Source organism: Centroberyx gerrardi, chromosome 1, assembly GCF_048128805.1.
Source record: "Centroberyx gerrardi isolate f3 chromosome 1, fCenGer3.hap1.cur.20231027, whole genome shotgun sequence".
Classification (NCBI taxonomy): Eukaryota; Metazoa; Chordata; class Actinopteri; order Beryciformes; family Berycidae; genus Centroberyx; species Centroberyx gerrardi.
Genome location: NC_135997.1, coordinates 11,445,837 through 11,473,075, shown reverse-complemented (window position 1 = coordinate 11,473,075; position 27,239 = coordinate 11,445,837). Strand labels below are relative to the sequence as shown.

General features: G+C 41.1%; 2 protein-coding genes across 3 annotated transcripts in view; both read left to right on the top strand.

The window, feature by feature from the left end:
* rasa3 (RAS p21 protein activator 3) overlaps positions 1-13,885 on the top strand; it is a 36,380-nt gene extending 22,495 nt beyond the window's left edge. The window contains exons 8-24 of one of the 2 annotated variants that reach the window (XM_071904487.2): positions 1,438-1,511; positions 1,639-1,743; positions 2,567-2,723; positions 3,065-3,213; positions 3,839-3,953; positions 4,124-4,198; positions 4,296-4,419; positions 5,187-5,293; positions 5,599-5,676; positions 5,863-5,940; positions 6,149-6,222; positions 8,167-8,273; positions 8,733-8,815; positions 9,616-9,824; positions 10,146-10,249; positions 10,382-10,565; positions 10,950-13,885. In XM_071904487.2, coding sequence (XP_071760588.1) covers positions 1,438-1,511; positions 1,639-1,743; positions 2,567-2,723; positions 3,065-3,213; positions 3,839-3,953; positions 4,124-4,198; positions 4,296-4,419; positions 5,187-5,293; positions 5,599-5,676; positions 5,863-5,940; positions 6,149-6,222; positions 8,167-8,273; positions 8,733-8,815; positions 9,616-9,824; positions 10,146-10,249; positions 10,382-10,565; positions 10,950-11,025 — 1,899 coding nt within the window. In that variant the 3' untranslated portion in view covers positions 11,026-13,885. Of the gene's footprint in view, positions 1-1,437; positions 1,512-1,638; positions 1,744-2,566; positions 2,724-3,064; positions 3,214-3,838; positions 3,954-4,123; positions 4,199-4,295; positions 4,420-5,186; positions 5,294-5,598; positions 5,677-5,862; positions 5,941-6,148; positions 6,223-8,166; positions 8,286-8,732; positions 8,816-9,615; positions 9,825-10,145; positions 10,250-10,381; positions 10,566-10,949 lie in introns of both variants that reach the window. The other variant, XM_071904486.2, reaches the window with a different exon arrangement.
* A 1,000-nt stretch (positions 13,886-14,885) lies between these two features.
* On the top strand, positions 14,886-26,984 carry pros1 (protein S). The gene is made up of 14 exons (XM_071904495.2): positions 14,886-15,021; positions 15,787-15,944; positions 16,505-16,529; positions 16,660-16,740; positions 17,566-17,688; positions 18,485-18,601; positions 19,488-19,616; positions 20,391-20,631; positions 20,750-20,936; positions 21,228-21,392; positions 22,032-22,200; positions 24,156-24,292; positions 24,448-24,676; positions 25,415-26,984. Exons 1-14 carry the CDS (start codon positions 14,943-14,945, stop codon positions 25,597-25,599), a joined length of 2,025 nt encoding a protein of 674 aa, XP_071760596.2. The 5' UTR covers positions 14,886-14,942; the 3' UTR covers positions 25,600-26,984.
* The last annotated feature ends 255 nt before the right edge of the window (positions 26,985-27,239 follow it).

Below are 27,239 nucleotides of genomic sequence, written 5' to 3'. Positions count from 1 at the left end.
CCAGCAAGTAGGTCGTTACATATAAGTCGACTAAACGGCAGTGCATCCCAAAATACCACACGCCAAGGCATGATCAGTGAATTTGCCACTCTCTGAACAGCTATTAGAATGAAAAATCCCAGGTTTCAGAATTTGTATGTGTGTATTTATGTATGTATGCATGTAAAAACATATGCACCGCACACACGCACACATAAACACACATGCTCACACACACAGTGATGGTAAGAGTACTAGAATGTCCTACTCAAGTAGAAGTACTGTTACTTTGCTGATATTTTACTTATGTAGAAGTAAAAGTGCTAGTGTAAAAGTGTAAAAGTAAAAGTAAAAAATAGCTCATTTAAAATGTACTTGGAGTAAAAGTTACTGGGTTACTTTTTAGAAAAGAGAATGTTGTTAGATGTTTGGAAATTACAAAATAAAGTAAGTAAAGCCAGATTACTCTTCTCACTGATGCTTATGGAGAACCACATTCTCTGTACTCTGTAATGGATGTGATTTAAAATGTGGCTAGGTGCAATACTTCAGCAAAAACATATGTAAGTAAAAGTAAAATTTTAAAAGTACACAGAAAAGCTACTCAATTACAGTAACGCAGGTAAACGTAATTAGTTACTTCCACCCTTGCACACACACACACACACACACACACACACACACACATATACATACATATATACACACACACATGCGTGACACATACAGACACACACACTCTCTCGCACGCTGCCCCTGTTAACCCTCGCTCACCAGCGGCACATTAGGCCGAACATTCTGCTCCCCCCCCCCCCCCCCCCCTCCTCCCCTCCGCACCGCCAGAAGACAGCAGGACAAGAGTATGATTGATTCAGACAAACCACCAAACAATCTGCCCCATTGATTTCTATCTGACAAGACCCTCTCATTTTCTCCCCCCACCACATAAACAAGACGCTGCATACCCTGTGGTGCCGACTCCCCGCAGCCCCCCTCTGTGTGACACACACATAGATCCTCTTCCACACACGGACAAGCCATCTATCATGCTTCTGTCATGGGGCAGTGGGGATTTTTTTTTTTTTTTTGGGGGGGAGAAATGGCTCTCATTGTTCTCCACCAAGCCTCGGTGGACCTTGCCACATTGTGGTCTCTGATGGGTCCCCAATTTGGGTCCAAATCAGGAATGGAGTGGAGCCCTGCCAGATAGTGAGCTTTAGAGTGTGATTTGGGTCAAGGTTCAGATTACTGAAACAAAGACACGGTTCCTTTTTTACTGTTCAGTGAGCTATAAGCGAGCCTCCCATCCATGCTCTGGTATTTTGTGTATAAATGGTCATTTCTTAATGTATCACTTGTATTATTATGATTTTGAAATTAGCAGTAAGAAATGGCTGCAACTCACTCAGGATGAAGTTTGGACTTAATCCTAAATGTTGTCTGTGTTTGTGTCTGTAGGTGACACGGCCTTTAAGTTACACTAAGCGGCAGTTTGATGTTGAAGAAGAGGATGTTGACAAACTGGCACTGAGGTAAGCCGATGATTCACTGATCCGCTGTCTCAGCCAGTGTGTGTGACTGTAGTTTCAGTCCTGAACTTGGGTTTCATTTTCAACATCTTCCCCATTCTATGTGTGTGTGTGTGTGTGTTGTGTTCAGGGTGGACCTGTGGAACGCCAGCAACCTGAAGTTTGGAGATGAGTTCCTGGGAGGCGTGCGGGTTCCTCTCAGGGTCCTGGGCCAGGCGGGGGTCCACGACGCATGGTGAGAGGAACATCACTGCTTCTGCTTCTCCGTTTGAGGATCTCTCCTCCTATCTGTCTGTCATTTTGCGTTTTGAGTTTTTCGACTGCACAAGTACTGTGCTGTACCTGTGCTGGGCCTGGGTAAGGTTTGACACTGTATGGCACAGGATCGTTACCCTTTGGTTTTCCATTTTTATGGGATGCTATCCAGAATGCACATGAGTAACTATAGCAACAGCAGAGCCATAGCAACCAGTGTCACCATCAAAAACAGACATGGCTGACCCACTGGAGTCTTTTTTGTATTTTGTCTGGGATTGTATCTTTCTTTTGAAAAAGTAAACGCCGTTTTGTTACTGATTGGCTCCCCTTGGGCCAAATGAGTTTAGTTAAAATCCGATCAGCAGCATCTAAGATTTTGTGTGTGACATACAATTAACTTCACACTGTAGCACCCCCCTTTGGCCAATCGGTGTAATTTTGAAAATGCCGGAACAGAGCAATGACACGCATCATTACCCAAAGTTTTGTCAAGATCCAATCAGTGTTGTCCGAGATATTGTGTGTGACGGACGGATGGACCGGGGCCAAACCCAAAACACACCAACCACACAAGCTACAGCAGCAACACTATCCAAATGTCCAGCCTCCACCCATAACCCTGAATAGAAATTTTAAAAAAAAGCATATTTGTCTCCCTTTGTTTCCCTTTGTTGAGTTCTTATCATTTGACAAAAATTGAAGCAAAAACACTGCCGTAACTCATCTCTTTTCCCTTTATAACTGTGTCTCTTACTCCACCCCCCCCCACCCACCACCACCACCACTTCTTCCTTCTTCAGGTACTTCCTCCAGCCAAGGGAGAATGGAGGGAAGTCGGTGAAGGTAGAAGAGCTCGGCTCCCTGCGTCTGAACATCGTTTACACCGAGGACCATGTGTTCCCCTCCGAGCACTACACCCCCCTCCGAGATCTGCTGTTACACTCTGCTAACGTAGAGGTGTGTGTGTGTGTGTGTGTCAGTTTATAGCAGACGACTCCTCTGTCTGTGATGACTTCCCTATGTGCTTGCGTATCATATACAGTATTTTGTACATGCTTACTCATGTGTTGTGTATGTTGGCATCAAGCAGTCCCTGTGAACTGTAAAGTGCTTGCTAGTGGTTATTCTTTGCTTTTATAACTGTTTGAACAGGTATATAACATTGGGACCTATGTAGAGTTTTCACTTTAATGATTAATTAGCACACGTTTTGACAGCAGCACCCATTTCTGAAAGTCTGTGCTTGTGTGTGTGTGTGTGTGTGTACTATATGTTTACCCTCCATCTTCTCTCTGCAGCCTGTATCGGCGTCCACAGCTCATATTCTGGGGGAGGTGTGTCGAGAGAAGCAGGAGGCGGCCATTCCCCTCGTGCGCCTCTTTCTTCACTATGGCAAGATTGTGCCTTTCCTCAGCGCCATCGCTCACGCCGAAGTCAACCGCACACAGTGAGTGTCTTGCTGCATCTGTTCCTGCTAGCATCCCTTGTAGTTAATGCCAGAAGCCGCTGGTCGTCAGCCAATACCTGTTGTGATTGTGTTATACTTTTCAGTGCAGCGTCAGTGAGAGATGGTTAGGGTTAGGGTTAGTGAACTGTTGCTTCCATCTCACACTATGTTTGCATCCCACAAAGCACTTTTATCACAGCAGAGGAAGATGCAGGTTTCAGATGTTGGATAACTTACAAAGAATTTAAGAAATTACAAACTTGTTTCTTTAGCAGATAGAAAAAATATTTGTGAATATCTTCAACATGAGCCAACTGAATGTTATATATTTGGGGTTTGGAACTGATGTTTAACTAATAAATTAGCTAAAGAAGTAACAGTAACAGTATTAATTCGAGTGACAGTAGAAGTATGGCCATCCCGTTGAGTGTGCATGGTGTTGACAACAACACTGTTAGGGCTTTTATTTTGTTAAAATGTATGCAACCACAGTAATATAATTCACTTTGGATATTAAATGACTCCCTGAAGGCATATTGTTTACGTATTACTGTCTATTAGTGCTCACTTGGACATAAACAGTGGTTTTGTTCGTGCTAAAACACACCCTGCCTCCCTCTGTTAGGGATCCTAACACCATTTTCCGGGGGAACTCTCTGACTTCCAAGTGCATTGATGAGACCATGAAGCTGGCAGGGATGCACTACCTGCAAGTCACACTCAAACCAATCATAGATGAGGTATGGTGCTGCTCCACTCCCATGTCTCTTTCATTTACTTCTGTCTCTTTGAGTGCCAGTCTCTATCTTTTCATCTCTTTACCACATTTCTTTCTCTGTGGATATTTTGCAAAATCAGTGCAAAATCAATGATGAATGGATATTTCAATGCTTTTTCTAAATGTTTACAGATCTGCACAGAACACAAACCGTGTGAAATTGACCCGGTCAAGCTCAAAGAGTCAGAAAACCTGGAGACCAATAGGGTAAGAAGTGCGAGTGTGTGTGTTTTTTTGAGTGTGCCTGCGCGTGTGTGTGTGTGTGTGTGTTATCTGACAAATCTGACCTGCTTCTCATCCTCAGGAAAACCTTCGCCAGTATGTAGACCGTATCTTCAACGTTATCACCACCTCTGGCGTTCGCTGCCCCACCGTCATGTGCGATATCTTCTTCTCTCTGAGAGAATCCGCTGCCACCCGTTTCCAAGGTAACTAACCGCCTGCACGACTTACCAGTATCAGGAAGGAAAGAAAGAAAACGAGCGGATGATAAAGGACAGGAAGCAGAGAATAAAGAGCAGGATGTACAAGAGGTCCAAGGATACTTTTCTATTTGTTCAGGAAAAAGGCTTTATGTGTTCTGTCATTTGTGTCAAACCTGAAGCCACTTAAACCTCCAACAAATTGATTGTGGTTACACGTGTTTATGTATTCCCAGTGTCATACTGTGCTGCCTCCTGTTGGCCATCACAGAGAACTGCAGTCACAGGAGTAACAAGCTGTTATGCGAGATTGAAAGATACTGTATATATAATAATGTCTTAGAGGTACAGGTTTACACTACCAGTCAAAATTTTGGACACACACATTTTTCTTTATTTTGACTATTTTTCACATTTTACACATCAAAACTATGAAATAACACAAATGGAATTATGCAGTGACCAAAAACGTGTTAAACAAATCAAAACAATCTTATATTTTAGATTCTTTAAAGTAGCCGCCCTTTGCCTTGATGGAAAGGCAAAGGCTTTGGAAAGAAATTCATACACAGGCATCAACTTCACTATTTATATTTGTCTAAATTTCAAGCATTTAAGCATAAGCCTTTAGATCAAAATGGCTTTAAGATAATGAAAACCATAGTACATTCAGTCAGGTGTGTCCAAACTTTTGACTGGTATGTGTATGTCATTTAAGCATGTGAAATGTGTGTGTTAAATATCTGTTGTTGTTGTTGTTGTTTACTCTCCAGTGGACCAAGATGTCCGATACACCGCAGTGAGCAGTTTTATCTTCCTGCGTTTCTTCGCTCCAGCCATTCTCTCCCCCAACCTGTTCCAGCTAAGGCCACACCATCCAGTGAGTTGTATAAAAAAACAAACACACACAATATACAGTATACATACATGGGCACGCACACACACACACACACACAATCACTTAAAGTCCTTGATAATAATTCAATGTTGTTGAATTTGTTCAATATATTCCACTGAAAATAATGAAGTACTGCTGAAATGATTCTACTGGAAATAATTAAAAGTTGTTGTTACTTTTGTTCAGTTGGCCTAATCGTGTTAAGACTATTTATTTCATATTACACTCAAATTCATGCTGACAGTGGTGTCGAGTGGGATAGTTGATCTTTGTTTTTTTGTTTTTAGGACCCATCCACCTCACGAACCCTCACCCTCATCTCCAAGACCATCCAGACCCTGGGAAGTCTAGCCAAGTCTAAATCTGTGAGTTTCTCATATCAAAGTATGCTTTTAATATTTTCATACTAGTGCCTTAACTAGCCTTTGTTTGCCTTGCAGTCTTCACAAATTAATTCAAACACAACTTCCTCTCTCTCTCTCTCTCTCTCTCTCTCTCTCTCTCTCTGTCACTCTATCTCTCTCTGTATCCCTCTCTTTGTCCATTTCAAGGCCAATTTCAAAGAGTCTTACATGGCTGCATTTTATGACTACTTCAATGAGCAGAAATATGCGGATGCTGTGAAGAATGTGAGTGTTCGGTTTCTTTCCTTTTTACAGACACCTTTCCTCGTTTGTAGACACTAGGTTAAAGATTTCCATTTGTCTTATCAGATGTTTAATGATATACTTGGATCAGATAAAAAAGGATGAGAAAATGTGTTTTTGATGAGAATGGAGATGTGGTACGAGGCACGAGCACCAGATTAAATATAACATGCTTTGTTTCCCTCCACAGTTCCTGGACCTGATCTCCTCCTCTGGGAAGTGGGATCAGAAGAGTATCGAGACGCCCATCATGCTGAAGGAGGGGTAAGGAACCAACCTGTTGTAATATTAATATTAAAGCAAAAAAAAAAAACACCCTAAATCAGAATTCACGTCATTCCTATGACCAATCAACCAATCAATATTTGTGAGCATGAACAACTGTCTTTCAACGACATTCCTAGGAAGGCTCAAATATGTGATATCAGACTAACTTTGAAGACTCATAGAAAGCTAGTTGAGATTTTACATCCAAATGAGCTTTCATGCAAAGTCATGTGAAGAAAATGTGCCCGTATCTTATTAAAACTGTCTGTGGCTGGATCCACAAAGTCAGTTTCCTATTCATTGTTAAGGGAGCAGCTCCAAGATTTGTCTCTTGATGACATTATCAAGACTGATGACATTATCCTGTTTCTAGCTGTAGATAATACTTACTGTTTGTCTTAATGTTATGTTGACTAATTAAGGCTGAACTGTCCAAACTCAGAGAAACAGCATAACTTTGAATGTGTAACCTTGTAGTCCGATTAATTTTGTAGGCAGACCTCAGCATGTGAACAGGTAGAAATAAATTTGAGGTTGTGAGTTGAGAGTGGCCCTTACTAATGACACATGGGCTATTGATTGACCCGATTGAATGATTTTTTTATAATGAGGCTGTAAATGAAAGGAGGGTCTCCAGCTGACAGTAGATTGTACTATCACCTGGCTCATCAGCATCCTCATCCTCTTTTGTTTCTGCCACCGGGCGCAGGAGTGTTAAACTCACTATAAAGAGGGTTGATGGGAAGGGGTCAAAAGGCACGAAGGGCAGGTAAGAGCTGCACTACGTAACGGCTTTGCCCTTGTGACCCCCCCACTGTGAACACTGTAACCCCCCCCCCCCCCCCGAGCCGACCATCCTCTCTCCCACCAACATCATGCACCACTGTAGATGCTGCTGCACTTTACTTTATATCTGGCTTGTTAGTGTGAAACGACTCGTGTCAGTAAATTGTAGCAATCTTTCATTAACCTGCCAAGTGACTGTTACACTGTCTGACAATGTGTGATGGATATTTGTCATATTGTATTCACATGGCAAATGGCAGAATGATGCGTAAAATGATTATAACGGTATAAAGTAAAGTGTTACCTTTAGCCTGCTTACCTCAGAGGCGTTGCTAGCGCTAATAGTCCTTTTCCTATCCTCGCCATGCCAGACATGCTTGGTATGACAGTGACAGCAGGGCTTGGTTACTGTACAAACATTTCTGGGATGTCACACCTGCCCGCATCCCGACCCTTGATACCCTTTGTCCAGACTGTGACCATCCGCCACCGTACACATTGGACTTTCCAGCACAGTCCCAGGCATTTTGGTAGATGTGCAACCAGCACGCCCTTGGCTCAGTAGTGTGAAAAGGGTACAAGTCTCCCTCTAGGAAAGACGTAACATTGGTGTGTTTAAGCCTAGTACCTCGTATTCTGTGTTTCCTCTGGCCCTCAAACTGTGAAACTGTAAAACAAAAACTTCCTGGTGTTTTCCGTCCCTTAACCTTTTGACCTTTGATCTTGTACTGCTGGCCCATCTCCTCTTTGGAGTGAGCTCCAAATTAACTTTGGGAAGTGTTGTACTGCTAATGTTTTTTCATATGTAGAGGAGCAATGAATACAAGGAACTATGAGCATGTAGATGGAATGGTAATATTAGGCTAAATGTCTAAACTTTTGGATTGTCGTAGCTGGAATACAATACTGACATGTAGTAGGTTTTATAAGATGTAGATGAGTAATTATTTATACTCCTGCTACCTTACAGTGCTGCACTGTTTTCACTGAAATTAAAAAAAACATGATGGGATACCACATTTGACAGAATAATATGGGGAATAACTTTTTGCCATAAAAATATCAATATTGGAATATATTTAAAATATATTTCTGTGCAACTAATCTGTGAAGATCTTTAAGCAGCGTCTCTCTCGCCCAATTCTCTTTTTTTAGATTTATGATAAAGAGAGCGCAGGGGAGAAACCGGTTTGGTATGAAGAACTTCAAGAAGAGATGGTTCCGCCTCACCAACCATGAGTTTACCTACCACAAAACGAAAGGTAACGCCAAAGGTTTGTTAGGATCTTCTTACAGTTACGTTGGAGTGTTTCCTTGTCTGTTTACGTCATTCTCTGTGTGTGTGTGTGTGTTTGTATGAATCAGAGGGAGGGAGAGAAGGAGGGAAACAGCAAAACGGAAAGAGAGTTGTTTTTTGTCAGTCATTCAGTCTGCACACGGAGTGCTTCCAACACACACGTGTTAGAGATTAAGTTTCTGAGCAGGCAATAAATTTGTGCTGCAACAAAACAAGCTCACCCCGAAACACAATACTCTACTACAAACACACACACACACACACACACACTCACGTACACACAGTTCATAAAACAACACAGACTAACATTATCTCCATTACATGCATTGTCTTTTACTTCAAATCTAGTAATCATTTTCCACATTCCTCCACTCTGTTCTTCCTTGTCTTTTCCCACATCTGATGTATTTAATTTTTCCTCCAGGTGAGGGCGCTCTGTGCAGCATTCCTATAGAGAACATTCTGGCTGTGGAGAGGCTGGAGGAGGAGTCCTTCAAGATGAAAAATGTAAGAACCTCAAATAAAAAAAACCCCTCTCAAATTCAGTTTTGAAATCTTTTGCCCCAACTCCCCCGCTACAAGTATTTAGATTCCCACAGAATTCACCTTTACCTGTGATGAAAACCTCCTGCTCACCTTTTGAAATCCACTGCCCTCTATTCCAGTGGTTCTCGTTTTTGGCTTGTGACCGCTTAAAACGATGAAAATTATATTAAGTATTATTTTCTTTTTTCAGCTTATTTCAATTAGCAGAGGAGGCACAGAGGCTGTAAAGTATTCAGTTTCACAAGAAAAAAGCAAAAATTAGAGAAAAAACAGAAAAAATACACTACCACTCAAAAGAATGAACTATGTTTTTCATTATCTTAAAGCCATTTTGATCTAAATGTTTATCTTTAAATGCTTGAAATTTGTTTCTTAGACAGATATAAATAGTGAAGTTGATGCCTGATGTATGAATTTCTTTCCAAAGCCTTTGACTTTCCATCAAGGCAAAGGGCGGCTACTTTAACGAATCTAAAATATAAGATAGTTTTGATTTGTTTAAAACTTTTTTGGCCACTGCATAATTCCTTTTGTGTTATTTCATAGTTCTGATGTCTTTACTATTATTCTAAAATGTGGGAAATAGTAAAAATAAAGAAAAATGCATGTCTCCAGACTTTTGACTGGTAGTGTACATATGGTAATAAATTTGTATAGTAGATTTTTTTTTTCTGTCCCATAATTAATTTCACGACCCCCCCAAAATCACTGCTCGAGTCAATCCGTCTGTCCTCACCTGCTTTCTCTTCGCCCTCTTTCAGATGTTCCAGGTCATTCAGCCGGAGAGGGCGCTGTACATCCAGGCCAACAACTGTGTCGAGGCGCGCGACTGGATCGACATCCTGACCAAAGTCAGCCAGTGCAACCGCAAGCGCCTGAGCACCTACCATCCGTCAGCCTACCTCAACGGCCACTGGCTGTGCTGCAAGATGTCTGCAGACGCCGCCCCGGGCTGCACGCCCTGCACTGGGTGAGGACAGCTGGGGGAAATCAGCCTAACATTAGATTCTTTAGATTTTATCATTTCGTTTTACTTAGTATGTCATTGTTTATTTTATTGATGCAAACTGCTTTATTATTACTTTCTTTTGGCTGTCTTGTTTAGGTGAGATCCCCTCACAAGCCTCTAGGTTTTTTTTTTTAATCTTTTCTTCATGTGTTTTCTGTCTTGTAGAATGATTGTTTCACTGTGCAAATAAATAAACACAAATGCAGATTCTTTACCCTCTGTTCCTTTCCTTTTGGCCATGTGTTTCCCCTCTCTCATTCTCCTGTATGTGTCTGTTTTCAGTGGCCTCCCAGCCAACATCCAGCTGGACGTGGATGGAGACAGAGAGACTGAGAGGATCTATTCCCTGTTCAGCACATACATGACCAAACTGGTCAAGATGCAAGGTCAGACACCGACAGAAGTGTTTGTGTGTGCGTGTTTGTGAGCATCCTGTTTTCCCTGTTTGGCTGTGGCGTGTGGGTTTTGGTCTGTCTCTCACGCTGTCTGTCTGTCTGTCTGTCTGTCTGATCCTGCAGAGGCCTGTGGCAGTAAGTCTGTGTACGACGGGCCTGAGCAGGAGGAGTACTCCAGCTTCGTCATTGACGACCCACAGGAGACCTACAAAATCCTGAAGCTGATTGTTTCGGCTGTGCAGACCTTGGAGCAGCAGCACACCAAGTACAAGCGTGACAAGTTCAAGAAGACAAAGATAGGCAGCCAGTACGTGGTTTGTTGTTTATTAATGCATTTAGCTCAGATCTTGAACATTTTCCCCTTCAATGCAGTTGCTGTAACCTTTGATTTGGACCAACAATTTAGGTGTACATGTTCTATTTTTTGTCCAAAGGCCAGTTGAGTCTGCCATTGTTTCCCACCCTGAGTATGACATAAATCAAATATGGCTGACATGTGAATACAGCCAATTGTGCCGTTGGCCATGCTAGAAAAACAATAAACATGGGCAAAAATTCCTTAGCCCATACTAGAACCAGAGTAGACCAGCCAGGACTAGGCAGACCTAGTCTTGTTAAGGAATGCAAGTAATGAACACGTGCAAGACAGGAACAGCCCTCTGATTTCTTCTCTTTTTTCTTTCTTTCCCAGGGAGCATCCGATCGGAGACAAGAGTTTTCAGTGCTACATCCGCCAGCAGTCTGAGAGCTCCACCTACTCCATCTAGCCCCGGCTCTCTTTACTGTTTCCATGATGCCCAGAACCAGCATATTTTACTTGACTGCAAAAAACATCCATCTTAACAAGTCTTTGTGTCTAGCATTGAGTCTTAAAATCTTATTTTTCTTAAAACAAGTGAAAATAATTGCCAATTGAGTGTGATAATTTCACTTATTTCCAGTGAAACTCAACTTGTTTCAATAATTTTCTTGAATCAAGTTAGGTCAACTTAGTGGAGTGATCCACCTTATTTCAAGATATCGTCAATTGTTTGAATACATTTTGGAAACAGGTGATACCGAATTGGAAACAAGTAATTAGCTCACTTGATTGGCAGATTTGTCCACTTGTTTGAAGGAAAACAAGATTTAAAGACTCAGTACCAGACCAAATGAGTTGATTGGATGGACATTTTTTGCAGTGTTCCCAAGGTGCATCACTCCAAATGTTGGAGACACAGACCTCAGATCAGCGAGAGAGAAAGAGGAACAATTGTGGATGGGAGGAGGGATACGAATGAAGAAAGAACCATACCAAGCATCTGTTTGGGTCTCCTTTCTGTGATGTGCTGAGAGAACAAAAAAGTTTTCACTGGACAGTTTTGACAGTGACCACGCACTTTAATTGCCTCCAGATCTATGGATGAACAAGCCTCGCAGCACACTTTTAAAAAGCTTATTTTATCTGTTTTGATTTTTATTGGTTTTAATGGTTGTTGAAATGTTCCTTTGTATTTCAAGTCTCACAGACCAAACTCTAGATGGAAGGACTGTATTTCCCGCCGGGTGTTGTCGTCCCCATGCATCTGTTTGAGTTTTTGTCCCCAACCTCCTCAGGAAGGCTGTGAAGGAAGAGGGCACAAGAAGGGATTGTCGGGACCAATCGTAGCCCATAGCAGCTTGATGTTAGCTATCAAAATCACTCCACTGATAATTGTATCGCTCATTCACCAATCCGTATCATCCGTGTGCTAACAGACGTATCGGTTCGAGTTTTAGCTTTTGATTCGGAGCCTTGTTCTGTTGTGTTTGGAGTATCATGTGTCCTTGTTTATATATCACAAAGCAGGAGCTATGTGTTCGCTCAGCCGCCCTCCCAGTTCACACAGAAGGACGGTTACTAGCTTTATTTCTGATTAATCCGTATACTAATATTTTAACCAGGCTTCTCAAGTTAGTGAACTGGACCGTGTATTGCTGGTTGTTTCGCCCCTCTTGGCTGCCTGATAATGTAGCTCTCCTGCTTTGTGAGTCAGCTCTTTCTTACTTTGGAAAACGCTCCCAGTAGCTTAAAACCCATTTGTATGCATTCCTCAGAGAAATTGCCTGCTGTGAATCTTATTGGTCAGCACCCTCAGAGTCTATTGAAGGTACAGGATTTATTGTTGTTAACCCATTGCGTTGCTCCGTTTTTCTCAATGGCACTCACTCTCACTGGCACTCACCCTCGCCAAATCAGTGCATGTATAGTATAGTCGTGGTCAGCGATGGAAGCCGAAACAATGACTTCCACATGACCAGGTGACGACAAACCATAGATAAACAACTAATTTTGTATTTCCAAAAACAAGTACCTGGGTGTCTATCAGTTATGTAGCCTCATGGGTGTTCCCGTGGTAACAGGATCCCAAACAGTGCCAGTCATCACTTTTCTAGGATTTCTCTTTTTTGGAAAAAACACACAAAAACAAAAATTATATTCATCGTTTAGATATGTTTTTTTTTTTTTTTTATATATATATATATCTCAGAACCAATACTGTTTTAAAAACAGATGAGCAGTTATTCCAATGACACATCTTTTTTTCTTTCTCCGTCAAATATGTTGTTCCACGAACTATATGGAGCGTTCTCAACATATAGACGGTGTTTTCTATCTTTGTCTTGTCATACAGGAATCTCTCTGTGTATCTGAACTGAATGAATGAGTTGTGTCCTGAATGAGTTGTGTGTGTGTGTGTGTGTGTGTGTGTTTGTGAGTGTGCGTTTCTCAGTATGCGCATGAGTGACATGAGTTTGTGTAGGTTTGAAACAAAAACTTTGATGGGTTGTATTGCCAATTGAATTAATCCAGTGTTACAGGAAAGGCAGAGTCTCAATTGTTGTAAAAGAAAAAAACACACACTGCCTATTATAAAGACTGTAGTAGGATTGTGGATACACTGTTACAGTGGACCGACCTCTACTCTGCCCTGATACGTTGCGTCTCCCCTTTCCTCTTGTATAGAGTCACCGTTCCATTTGAAGGAACCCTTGCCAATATGTTCTCCCAAAACCTTTCATGTATATAACGCAGTAGTATCATCGATGAAACATAAAGACAGCAGCGTTGCTTTAACCGCTGAACTTTGATGAGTGTTTGTTTCCACCAGTTACTAACTCTCCTCAGGGTTTTGAAATGAAGCACTGCATGTTTTGTTGCCAAGACTGAGGGACAAATGGGTAAAAAAAAAACATGAATCACAAAATTATTCTGTTACTCATCCCCTAAATTGGTAATCATATTTATTATCATTTTCAATATGACCTTCCTGGAAATATCTGTTGAGTTGGTAGATTAAAGACAACTCCTCGGTCCTGAAACCCACAAATGTGTGACTTATGCAATAATGGCGTTTCAGCATGCAATAATATTAACACCCTCCTCACATAAACCAGTCAAATTGTCACAAAATAACATATCTGCTGACCTTTTGCAGTGAAATTCCTCCTCAGATAAACACACACTTATGAAGGGAGAACAGTGTATTTTGTATAAATATTTTAAAAGTATTAAAATAAGCCTGTTATATGTGTACATAAAACAGTTGGATGAATGGTGAAAATGTGATGTGTTTTTTCCTGAATAACTAAATGAAAACAATATTAATGCAAATGTGGTGTCTGTGTGTTTTGTTAAAGAAGTGGGCCTCACCTCAAGAGCTTCGTTTTGTTCTGATTTTCAGATTAAGGATTTACAAAGGGATTTGGGTCTTTTTGCGTGTTTGCTCAATGACAAACACATTTGGCAAGCAAAGCTAATATCTCAGATTCCGATATGAAGAGATTTGTTTTTATTAATAGCGCTGGGACTTTGTGACAGCTTCTAAAACCTGAGTGTGTGTGTGATGTGAGAGAGTGCTGCTACATTTGTGTCTCCTGTAAGTGTGTGTGTGTGTGTGTGTCTCCACCGTGTCTTGTATGTGTGTGCATGCGTCCATGTGTATGTTTCTGTGTGTCTACACTGTGTATGTGTCTGGTGTGTGTGTGTGTACATGCAAGTGCATCTGTCCAGTTTCTGTCTTGTGTAGTGTGTGTGTGTGTGTTTGTGTGTCCAGTCTACTGTGTATGTGTGTCGGGTGTGTGCGTGTGTGTGAATGTATGTCCAGATGTGCTGTGTGGGTGTGTGTGTACATGTGTACTTTATGTGTGTGAGAGAGAAAGAGAGAGTGTGTGTGACAGAGAGAGAGTGAGAGAGAGAGAAAGTGTATATGTGTGTGTGTGTGTGTGTGTGTGTGTGTGTGTGTGTGTGTGAGTGAGAGAGAGAGAGAGAGAGAGAGAGAGAGAGAGAGAGAGTAGGCTGCTATTTCCAGAACTCCTTTGTGCGCGAGGCCTCGTGTGTATTGTAAACCTATTTTCTGCATGAGCTCAACCAAACTCCGTCACCATGCGCTGCTACATACAGCAGCATGTATGCGCAGTGTGCGTGTCAGTGTGTGTGTGTGTGTGTGTGTGTGTGTGTGTGTGTGTGTGTGTGTGTGTGTGCAGCGCTCCCTAGCTGCCTCCCCTCTCTCTCTTCACTCCTGGCCGCGGCCCAGCGCTCTCCGGTCTCTCTCCCCAGCAGGCGAAAACACTTTCGGGAAGAATAAAGTTTTTTTCCCCCCTCGCGCAGAACCTGAACTCCTCTCAGAGCCAAACCGTGGCCTAGCAGCTGAACGGCTCGACTATGTGGAGAAAGAAACGGGCACTTGGGGAATCCTTGGCTTGTCTCGTATTTCTTGTGTCGCTCATCGATGCCTATCGATGTAAGTATACCGGAATGTTTAGTTTAGGGATATCACACGGTAAAATACTGTTCACGCGCCTGTTACAGCCTGTTTTTATTCATTGCGGGGTTTTGGTGTTCCGCTTTAAAACGAACCAGGTTTAAGCCTGATGGAGATTTCTGGGTGTCAAACACCAGAGAGTTTCCCCCAGACTTTTAGGATTGTAACTTATAACTCAGTTCAAATATAGTTCATGACTCTTTTCTCCATTAATAAAGACGCCGTGAAACAATCGCTTGGACATGAACATGACCGGCGTGTTACAACAACCAGAGGTCATTTCTGGGAAAAATAACGGTTTCGCAATGATCCTTTTAGGCCAATTCACAGGAGAGTTAACGTTAGTCCACTTTGTCCTGCAGCCACACATCGGCCATCTGTCCAGTCATGAGTAAACACAAGAGTTTCACTTCTGGGATCAATCATGTGCCACTATAATGTAGCTGTATGTGGGATACGATTTATTTTTCCACCTGTATCAATCACAAAGTAGAAAGTACCACTGTCATACAAACATTACTTACAGAATTTAGACAACAGATCTATCTCTATTTTGATCAGTTTTGATATAGCATGGTGTTAACAGTGCATTATAACAGCGCATTAATACAGTGTATTGTAACAGTCTGTTATAGCAGTCCTATAATGGTGTGATAGCTATGACTGATCTTTTCATGTGCTTCTACAGTCACTGTTATACTATTTGTGTGTGTGTGTGTGTGTGTGTGCACTCTGCTCTCCCAGTCCTGAGCCAGAACACAGCCTCCCAGTTCCTGACCAGGCACAGGAGAGCCAACTCTCTGTTTGAGGAGAGCAAGAAGGGCAACCTGGAGAGAGAGTGCATCGAGGAGCTGTGCAACAAGGAGGAGGCCAGGGAGATCTTTGAGAACGAGCCGGAGACGGTGAGGAACGCTGACGTTTCATGTCACCAAGTCACATGCTTATTAAAGGGAAGGATGGGAGGATGTGGGCAAGAAACAGTAAGAAAAGTCAGAGAGAGAGCATAGACAAAGAGAGAAAATGCAAGCGAGAGATCAGACAGTCACTGAACCATCTCTTGTGTATCTAGTGATAACAGTTAGTGTGTGTGTGTGTGTGTGTGTGGGTGGGTGAGGGGCTGGTGTGTGTGTGCTGTGCATGTGTCATCAGGTAAGACAGTAACTAGGACAGCAATAACACTGCAGTGCTAAAACATTTGATTTCTGTCCAATAAAATGAAAACAAAAAGAAACATGCATCGTGACCTTTGAGTGTCGACTCATTCAGATGTTTTGTTAAGGTTTCTGTTTTGGATCAGATCTGAGCACAGCTGGCTCTGTTTTCTCTCTTGACTCACCCTCTCTCATCTTCCCTGTAACTCTGTTTCTTGACCCTATTGTCAAGTGTAGAACTCTAAAAATCTTATAAAAGAAATGCGCAATGAAAGGCTTTAGTTTGTTGATACTCTGTTCATTTTTTTCAGGAGTACTTCTACCCCAAATATGTTGGTAAGTTTCCAGAATTCACTGATGTGTTCTCATTTATTTCCGCCGCATTCTTGTTCATGTTAAATTTGCGGTGTCATTATTGTTCTGCCTTTTCAGGCGCGCTATTACAAATAACGCTTCTTTGTTGCAGTGTGTCTGGGTTCGCATCGTGTCGGCATCAACAACCAGAACTCTGACAGCATCCCATCGGACCTGCGCACCTGTGTGAAAGGTGAGGGGCCGTATGCATCCTTTCAGTGGAAAATGTTTGCACTTCTGTTACATGGTTTTCATCTTATGCAGTGTGCAATGATAATGAAAAAAGTCATAAATTGCTTTCCTCGTATTGTTCTGTCAGTTAGTCTGTGAGGTACCTCTGGGTTCAGGGCCACCAATTGGGTACAACTGAGGTGTGACCAAGTCAACTCTGCTCGAGTCCCAAGTCAGTCTCAAGTCTTGAGGCACAAGTCTCAAGTCAAGTCTCAAGTCTAAATGCAGAACACCAAGTCAAGTCACAAATCAAGAGTCCAGTATCAATTTAATATCTTAAAGAAAACAAAATATCTAGGACTTTTAAATGCAATATAATTTGAATAGTATAAAAACTTGGTAAGTGCATCATTAGTTTGATTTCTATAATCAGTTTCAACTTAATAAATAAATCAATAAATTCAATCATTCCATACAAATTCAGAAAACAGAATTTAAACTCAGTTGTGTGGTGGAACAAATCTCATCACTTTCAATCTAAGTCATTTACACAAACAGAAGATCTTTTGTCAAGACTTTAGAAACCTTTTCAACTCATCAAAGTACAAGTGAAAGTCAAGTTCCAAGTCACCAAAACCCAAGTCAAGTCAAGTCTCAAGCCATTCAAATTGTTGAATTGTTGTTAACTTACATTTCCAGGTGATTTGCCTCTGACGGTTACTCCTTTTTTGTTGAACCTTTATCCCTCATGCGTTTGTTCGTACCATAAACACTGGCGAGTCCTGTGTATGTTTTGATTACATCCTGTGTGTGTGTGTGTGTCCAAACTCTTTGTTTTGCGTGGCAGAGATCAGTAACCAGTGCTTGCCGTTACCATGCTACAAGGAGGGTTCAGAGCGCTGTGTGGACGGCCAGGCCTCCTTCACCTGTGTGTGTAAGCCTGGCTGGACGGGGCCGCGCTGCGAGGATGGTGAGTGCTGATGAAGACTGATGTGAGACTGGATTTTCTGTCTCTATTGTATCATGTCATGTAGGGCTGGGCGATATACACTACCAGTCAAAGGTTTGGACACACCTGATTGAATGTACCAAGTTTTTCATTATCTTAAAGCCATTTTGATCTAAAGGCTTATGCTTAAATGCTTGAAATTAGTTTCTTAGACAAATATAAATAGTGAAGTTGATGCCTGATGTATGAATTTCTTTCCAAAGCCTTTGCCTTTCCATCAAGGCAAAGGGTGGCTTTGATGTTCCATGCATTGAAATACATGGTAATTTTAAGTGTGATGTCAAACAAAACACATTTTCAAGTAATATTCCTTGAAATGTTTCATACCTCATTTTGTCAGAGTTTTAAAATAAAATTTGCTTGTTGTCATCAATTTACACAGCAGAATTGTGCGTCACGATATCAAACTGTCTTCATATCATCATAATATGATTCCACTGAAAGACAATAAATGATAATATTGAATTATTGCCCAGCCCTGATGTCAAGTCTCATCTTCCAATGGCCAAATAAACACACAGCAAGTAATTTGAAATGATGCGCACTTGATCTGCAAACATGCTGTAGAATTCCCATTACTTTTAATTTTGTATCTACTTATTTTGCACCCAAGAGTTAAAAATTCACCCATATTTACAAAGAGCTGTTCAAGTCAAATCAGACTCAATCATTCATTTTGAAACTGATTATTTCAGCTTTTCGAAATGATGTAGCTGGCTGTTTATACATACTGTGCAATGACTTGTTGACTCGGCAGACATCGACGAGTGTTCAGATGTAGCAGGATGCAACCAAAAGTGTTACAACTTCCCTGGAAGTTTCCGCTGCATGTGTGACGACGGCTACTTCATCAATGACAGAATCAACTGCATAGGTAAGACTCAGTTCAGTTCACTTCCAATTTCTGTAACTGCTAATGATGTAAACAGTGTAATAATGTTATTAATCATTCAAGGGTGAATTGATTTCACTGAGAGAAAGGAGTTGCTTTATGTGTGCGTGTGAATCTGGTTTATGCGGCATGTATAGAGGCAACCAGCTGTTTTAGTTATGCTGCAATTTAAGCCTGTGGGGAAAACGCAGCTCCTATAGAGTGTTGCTTAGCAGCTGAGCAAACACATACATATTTCTAGACAGTGTATTATTCTACTTGATTACCCCCTTTTTGTTATTTATGCATATAGATGGTGGAACCCTATGCACTTCAGAACAAAAGCTCTGTTCTCCCAGCTGTTGCCTTCCTCATTCCCAGAGCGATTTGTTATTTCTAACGGGGGAAGATAGTTGACCTGAGCTGAACTCTTATGTAATTGAATGTGAAAGCCCCGGGTTCACTAACCTCTGAAAATATGGTTCATCCTTGTTGCTGTAAACACACCATCAGCCTCCTGGGACCCCTGGGCTATTAACACCTGCTTATAATTTGTATTCTTCTTGTCTCATTTGCACATTTTTCTATCTGCCCTACTTTTGCGGGCAGTTCAATGTTTGTCTTTTGAATGCTTGTTAAGTACAAAGTCTTCACAAACATGGAGTGAGTCAGTTTGACAAATTTGTTCTCCTCAGATTTTGTTTGATGGGTTGTGGAGACTTAGAATGTAATTTTAGTCACATGTCTTCATTTCCTCCATCTACTAATGTTTTAGTGGCATTCAGTTCCAATTCAGTTGTATTTTATATGTATCTGCTCTCTGGTAGTTCATACTGCAAGGGCTCCTAAACATAGTTAGTCATTGTCACTCTCTGTTTACTGTTTCCAGATATCAACGAGTGCATAATGTACCCCAGTATCTGTGAAGAGCCGGCTAAGTGTGTCAACACCCCCGGCATGTATGAGTGCCAGTGTCCCCCGGGATTCAAATATAACTTCACATCCAGAATCTGCAATGGTGAGACCTGACAGTACTGCAGCTTTCTCACCACAAGGAGCACCATGGAGTCACGTAATCTCACTCACAAAACTCCCAACAGGTCACAGAACTGAGTACAGGGAGCCAGTTATTGGCTTGTCGGAATCCCTTGGATAGTACACAGATAATCCTACATTTAAGGTTGGGGTCAATTCATGAATGAACTCACCAATTCCAATTCAACTGAGGAATTGGAATTTGAATTTGAAAAAAACCTACAGGAGACAGAATCCGAATTGAACTGGACTTTCAGGCAGTTGAATTTAATTTAATGAAATACTGTTTTTTGTTTTTTTGTTGTTGTTTTTTCCTTCACTTATCTGAGATTACATGTAGTGTTATAGATTATCAATACTGAATATAATAAAATGTTAAAGGTACCTTTCAGGTGGTATTTGCTGCATAACATGTAATTGTAATACATACATTATGATTGATTGAATTTGATTTGTTTAACTGTCTTTCACTTGATCCATAATGTTTGATGTTTAGCAAGTCAAGACAACCTCTCTTAGGAGTTGAATTTCATGGAATTCACTTCTGTTTCATGTCATTCCAATTCAATTCCAGTTCTGTTTCCTTAAAGCTGGGTGCAACTCCAACTCCACCTCCAGAAATTGAATTGGAATATACCATGCATTCTCAATTGAATTCAAGAATGGCCCCAACCCTGCTTACATCTCCCATTAAATAAGACTAGCATGATAGAAATCGAATCAAAGATCACAGATTTTATTATTGGTGTCGTCACAGATGTGGACGAGTGCGAGCTGAGTGCGTGTGACGGCACGTGTATAAACACAGTGGGCAGCTACGTGTGCCACTGTGACGGCCGGCAGGGTCTCCGTCTGGCGGAGGATGAACGCTACTGTGAGAAAATCCCGGTGTGTGTGGAGCTGTACGACTACAAACACCCCGAGATGCTTTACCTGGGGGAGCAGTTCGCTGGTCTTCCTGTCATTTATCTGCGCTTCCGATTGCCAGAGAACACAAAGTGAGGGTCTCACACACACACACACACACATTGAAAAAGTAGTCCTGTACTTACTTTCTTAATGCATCCCGGCTAGATGACTCTGCAGACTCACTTCTCTGTCCCTTTTGACTGTTAGGTTCGCTGCAGAGTTTGACTTCCGTACATTTGACCCGGAGGGAGTGGTTCTGTACGCCGAGTCTTCCCAGGACTCGTGGTTCATGTTGGGGCTTAGGGGCGGTCGCATCGAAGTCCAGTTCAAGAACCAGCACACATTCAAGGTCACCAGTGGAGGCAAAGCCATCAATGACGGACAGTGGCACGTGGTAAGAAAGAGCTGTCTCTACATACTCGCAAATCTGTCCCTCATGTCTGAGATAGTGGCTGCGGATGAGCTGGAGTGCAAGTAGATAAACTCTTTTTTCTTTTTTTTAAGTTTATTTAAAGTTTTCAGTATTTACAAGCAAAGCAAAAACAACACAAGACATGAACATTTCAGTACACGCAGACATTCAGACATGCTGTACAGGTGTAGATATATAAGAAGTATGTATAATTTGAGTACAGTTATCTGTACACAAAGTATAGATAATAGTACTATGTTGTGTATCATGTAGATCTCTGTGGACGAGCTGGAGAGCAGCATCAGTGTGAAGATCAGCAAGGAGGCGGTAATGAGCATCAACAGCCCCGAGAGTCTCTTCACTTCCGTTAACGGCAAACTGGAGACCAAGGTCTACATCGCCGGTCTGCCCAACCGCACCGACAACGTCATCAAGCCTGTAAGCAGGCTGTCCCAAAGGCATATGTACATAGCAACCACCCATCAGTCGTGATGGAATTTAATTATGTCTTATATGTGATAACTGTTTCAGAATTACTTTACAGGGTTCCCACACTCCTGGAAAACCTGGAAAAGTCATGGGATTTTAAAATTGTGTTTTCCAGGCCTGGAGAAGTTATGAAAAATGATAAAAGTCATGAAATTTGAATTGAATTCAATTGAAAATTGATTTTTTTTTTCTTGAATACTGTCAAATCCAAAAAAGTCTAGACCTCGCTGTTGGAGGAAAATATTGTTGGTTGTTGACTGTTTTTTGTTGACAGAGTTAAAATATCATAATCCTTGATTTTTAAGTGAAAAACAAACTGATGCTTAAAGTTAGTGTAGTTGACTGTTACTTTTTAATACAGTCTCATTCAAATTTGGTCATGATAATTTGAGAAGGGGTCGTGGAGAAGTCATCAAAATTTTGGAATTTCATCAGTGAAAAGATGTGGGAACCCTGACTTTAGTAACAGAGTACCATGAATGTGCAGGAATTTGCTTTAGTGAACTAATATAGTAAAGATGTAGTAAAGACGGAAAAGCCATAGTGGTGGTATCAGTGTGTATGTGTATGTGTGTGTGTCTGTCTTAGATTAACCCTCGGCTGGACGGCTGTATCCGGGGCTGGAACCTGATGAACCAGGGGGCTTCTGGGGTCAAGGAGGTCATCCAGGAGAAGAAGAGTAAACACTGCTTTGTGTATGTGGAGCGAGGGTCGTACTTCACTGGGGCAGGACTGGCAAACTTCAACATCGACTACAGTGAGTAATGTAGACCAGCATGGATAGAAGCTAGATATAAACTAGGTAACTCTCCATATGTTCCATTATATTCCATATCACTGGTGTGAAGTGACGACATTAGTGACACAATTTCAACTTTTCAGCAATTGAGAAACAGGGGCTTAAATTGATGACCATGCATTTTCAAAATTACTCAAAGGTTTTTTGAAAGGGTTGCATAAGCCCAGCGGTCATCTTTTGTCAGAATTCCAAGAAAATGATTTCGTAATTCTGACATAATTATCTCACATTTCTGAGAAAAGATCTCATAATTCTGAGAAAAGATCTCATAATTCTGAGAAAAGACCTCATCATTCTGAGAAAAGATCTTATACTGTAATTCTGAGAAAAGATCTTATACTGTAATTCTGAGAAAAGATCTCATAATTCTGAGAAAAGATCTTATAATTCTGAGAAAAGATCTCAAATTCTGAGATAATTATGTCATAATTCTGACATAATTATCTCATAATTCTGAGATAATGATCTTGATAAATTTGGCAGAGATGATGTGTGCTTGTAGCGGTATATTTCACATGCACACTGGTGGATTATGAGAGTCTGAAGGGCATTTTAAGAACGAGTATGATTTAGGTTCAGCTGTGTGACAATTGCCTGACTGTCTTGAGTGTCTTGAGTCACCACACAGCCAGCTTGAATACATTTCAGAAGCATAACCTTATATCTGTGAATCATGCCATATTGGCTCAACTGATCCTGGAGATAACGCAATGTCATGAACTAGAAAAAGACTTCTGGTCCGATCTTTTTCAGAATAAAAGCATCGTTTCTAGAAATAAACTTAATGTTTAATGCACGCAAATGTTGACGAAAAAACTTGATTTTGCACACAAAAAATACAACTATACAATCAGTAAATCAAAAGCAGATAGTAAGTACCTTAAATGCAAAAATTGTTTTACTACATATAAGTGCACAAATGAACAAAAGCGTATAAGTGAGGAAGGTACGAACACAAAAAAGGCTTATATACTGTGCATGCAGCCATGCAATGTTTTTCTATGAGAATAATTCTTCTAATCATTTTGTTGAAAGTTCCCCTCAACATTTTAACAGAGGTTTGCCATTTTTGGACTACATAGGCTACACACATTAAACATTACACAGGTCACCTTTCATTGCTACTGCATAAGATATATGTCAAAACACTCTTAACAACACACTAACATGTAGGCCCAAGTGGTAGGAGTGTTTTGACATAGATCTTGTGCTTTAGCAATGAAAGGTGCCCTGTGCAGTGTCCAATTTAGTCAGTATTCAGTATGCCTGCTGCACAGTGTAATACATGCAGCCTTTATAGTTAAAAAAAAATGCCACATATTATGGTATTTCACATGATTATTATGACATACAATATACATCAGTGTGCTCGGTTATTGGTTGTAATGATGAAATACAAATAAATTGGTTTAAAGGTATATTTCTGCACTCTTATTTTGAAGGCTAAATGCCCAAACTCAAAGTCTTATTTTCTGGTTATTCTGGGCAGTGTAACGCATCTACTATTAAGCAGATCAGAGTTGACTTTCCACCTGTGCAACCCTAAAGTCCTAAGGTGCCTGTGCATAGTCAACAAACTAATGACAGTGCCATCTATATTACTCAAAGACAGCTGTATCTCCCAGTGTCTCAAACCAAGACAGACATAAAATTGGATTAAATTAAATACCTGTGTCATATGAGATCTTTTCTCAGAATTATTCAGCCAGTTTTTTTTTATTTAATGACATCTTTTCTCATAATTCTGAGAAAAGATGTCATTAAATAAAAAAAAAACTGGCTGAATTTTTGCAGGTGAATGCAATACGCTTCCATAGTTTTCACCCTGACAACAGCAATTTGTTTGTGTGTGTGTGTGCGTGTGTGTGTGTGTGTGTGTGTGTGCGTGTATGTGTATGTGTATGTGTCTCTAGATGAGTCTGGGAGCTGGAAAGTGGATGTGAGGTTGAACATTCGTCCATCCAGCAGTACAGGTGTCCTCTTCGCTCTCGTCTACAACGACACAGTCCCTCTGTCGGTCTCTGTGGTCACGCAGGGAGTAGAAGATGCGGTGAGTTCATTCACGCTTTTGTCGGAGATAAGGACACAAGATAAGATAAGATAATATTGCACTTTATTGATCCCCTAGGGGAAATTCAGGAACTCACACAAGCACAAAAACACACACACACTAACCCTGCACCCTTATCGCCCTCACTGCTCCAGAACTTGCAGGTGTTCTTGGATGGTGTTTCCGTGGCGACCCTGGAGTCACTGATGCTGTGTTACCCCGACCGTCTGGCGGTGGAGCTGACTGTCACTCCCACGGAAATCCGCATCTCAGCCAACTCCTCGACTGTTGACTACATAAAGCTCGATGCCCTGCAAGAGGCGCTGGATCGCCTCAACACCACCATGCAGAAGCCCGTCAGCACCTATATTGGCGGGATACCAGGTTGGTTGAAGCGTAACTCCGGACATTTTGGACCTGGACCCTATTTTCCTATCATTTTCCATCATACTGATCGATTCTGACCAAAATCTCCTCGATTGCTTCACTGTAGAGCTACTTGTCTCTTGATACTCAAAAGAATCGACCCCAAAAGCACCCAAAGCTTGTGTTTTTCAACATATTGATGCTCACTCTGCAATGAGACACATACATATTTAATTTTCAGCATATCCATGACCTGAAAACTTTGCACAAGTGGCACAAGCTCCAGCCGGACAGAGTGGCACAAGCTGCAGCCGGACAGAATAGAGTAAACAAGGAGGTGCGAAAGCATTGGCCAAGGTTGCACCAAAACTTTACGAGAAAGGCATTACTCCAGATAATTTTGGGGGGGAAAATTTCTCAATACAGAGCGAGCAGTCATAGATTTTGTTCAGAATCGATTGGTATGATAGAAAAAGATGGGGAAATATGGTCCAGGCCGAGTGATGCATTAAGTTTGCTTACCAAATGTGATATTTATTCTGACTGTGAAGACTGTAAGGACAAAGTACATGATTTTTTACTATTTCTTTCCTTCTCCCCTTCCCCTTCTTCTACTCTTTCTCTCTCTTTTCTGTTTCTCCCCAACCTATCTTCCACTCACCCACCTTACCATCATCTCCTACTATCACCACTCCCACTGACCATTCCTGTCCCTGTCCTACTCTCTCTCTCTCTCTGCATCTCTCTCTCTCTCAGATGAGGTCCCATTACCTGCCACCCCTGTGACGGCCTTCTACCACGGCTGTATGGACGTCTCCATCAACGGCCAGCAGCTAGACTTTGACGAGGCACTCAGCAAACACAACAGTATTAAGTCCCATTCCTGTCCTCCTTTCTCTGCCCCTGAGACTCACTCTGACACACCCCACCACAGAAAGTGACCTCCGTTACACCCAGATCCATATCCACAAGCCCTAACAATAGGCGGCATCTCACAGCTTCCTCGTCTTGGGATCCTCTTTTTATTTTTTGGAAAGAGAGATAAGGAGGAGAGGCGATGAGAGGAGGGGAGAAGATAAGAAAGAAGTGACAGCAAGGGGAGATAGTGGCAGAGTGAAATAGTCATTTTTGTCCACTTTCTCTGATGGGTTTATTTTTAGCTTTGTGTTACTCCTTTCATCCACATTACCTAACAATTGCTCCCATCCTGGGAAGCACTTCATTCAATTTCTTTAGTGAGCCATGATGAACGCTGGCTGCCAGTGAGCCAGCCAGAAGCTGGATGACGTAGTTGTAGCAGTTTGTTGCAATGAATTATATTATTTCCTAGAAACTCTGAAAAAAGAGCTGAGCTCTGTAGCACACATAACATATGGCGAGTTATGTTTGTGTAGAAAAATAAACAAATGGTCACTGCTGACCAGGCTTTGCGAGACCACCTACATCTTTTTTCCAGTTGTCAAATCTGTGATCTCTCTCATTCTCTTTCCTTCTTCTACCTCTCTATCTTTTCTCTCTCTCAGACCGATGATTTTCTACTTCTTCTATTTCTGTGCTTATCTTCACAGTCCTCCCAACGTCCTCTGGCTGTGTTCAGAATTCACCCTGTATATAAAAACAAGCCCTCTTTAATATATAACTTAAATGTAGTTGTCCAATGTTGTGTTTGGTTAAGTGTTTTATGTTTGTTTTAATAAAATAAAAGTCTATTTTAATCTTTGAAATGGAATACTGTTGAATTTCATCCTTGAAATATGTTATAATATTATTTTGCCTTAGGACAGTTTAATTTGTACTGGCCTGCCATAGCCAGAAATAAAAGAGAATAATTTATCTTGCTTGTTAATCTTTAAGGGCACACAGGTATATTTCTCCATAGAGAATGAAGTTCAAATTAAGGATAACTGTGTCAAAATTATTTTCTGATAGTAATTGTACATTTTGTGGTTTGGACTTGACAACATACTTAACAAGGTCTATTTTTATCTAAAAGTTCAGACAAACAAAACATGAGTCCACAAAGCTCTCATTCTCTGTGTTGTAGCTCAAGGCAGGAGGTTGATCTGAATTACAGAAAACATTATATTGCCACATCAGGATAATTCAGATAGTGTCAGACATATGGTCGACAGAAAAGTATACAAAGTATACTCACTTCCAAATTCTTTCCTGTGACTGTCTAAACTTTCTATCACATTGTAATGTCCTTGGTGACAAAATCCCACTCACATGGCATCTGAGGACACAACAAATCATAAAGCTTATTTACAAAATACTGTTTGACCCAGGTCTGTTTTCCTTGCGCGTCATGTGATTTTCATCTCTTGTTCAGAGTTTTCTGTGTGTTTTGTGAAATGCTAGTAAAATCTGACGTTTCAAATTAACTCACTATCATCTTGACTACTATCATCTTGACTCTGCTGTAATCCCAGGTTGGGACAAATAGTCGATTTAATATGTTGATTTGGGTGTAAGGTTTGATGATATGGACAAAATATCATGTCATTATGATTATTGTGACAGTCATTACACTTGTAATATGACTTGCAATAGAGTTTTTAGAATTTGTCTCAAGTTTTAT

Excerpts from the sequence above, each read along its gene's own strand:
- pros1 (XM_071904495.2), top strand. The coding sequence starts at position 14,943 with ATGTGGAGAAAGAAACGGGCACTTGGGGAATCCTTGGCTTGTCTCGTA. Across the intron at positions 15,022-15,786 it reads GCTCATCGATGCCTATCGAT|TCCTGAGCCAGAACACAGCC; the intron begins GTAAGTATACCG and ends CTGCTCTCCCAG. Across the intron at positions 24,293-24,447 it reads CGCAGGGAGTAGAAGATGCG|AACTTGCAGGTGTTCTTGGA; the intron begins GTGAGTTCATTC and ends TCACTGCTCCAG.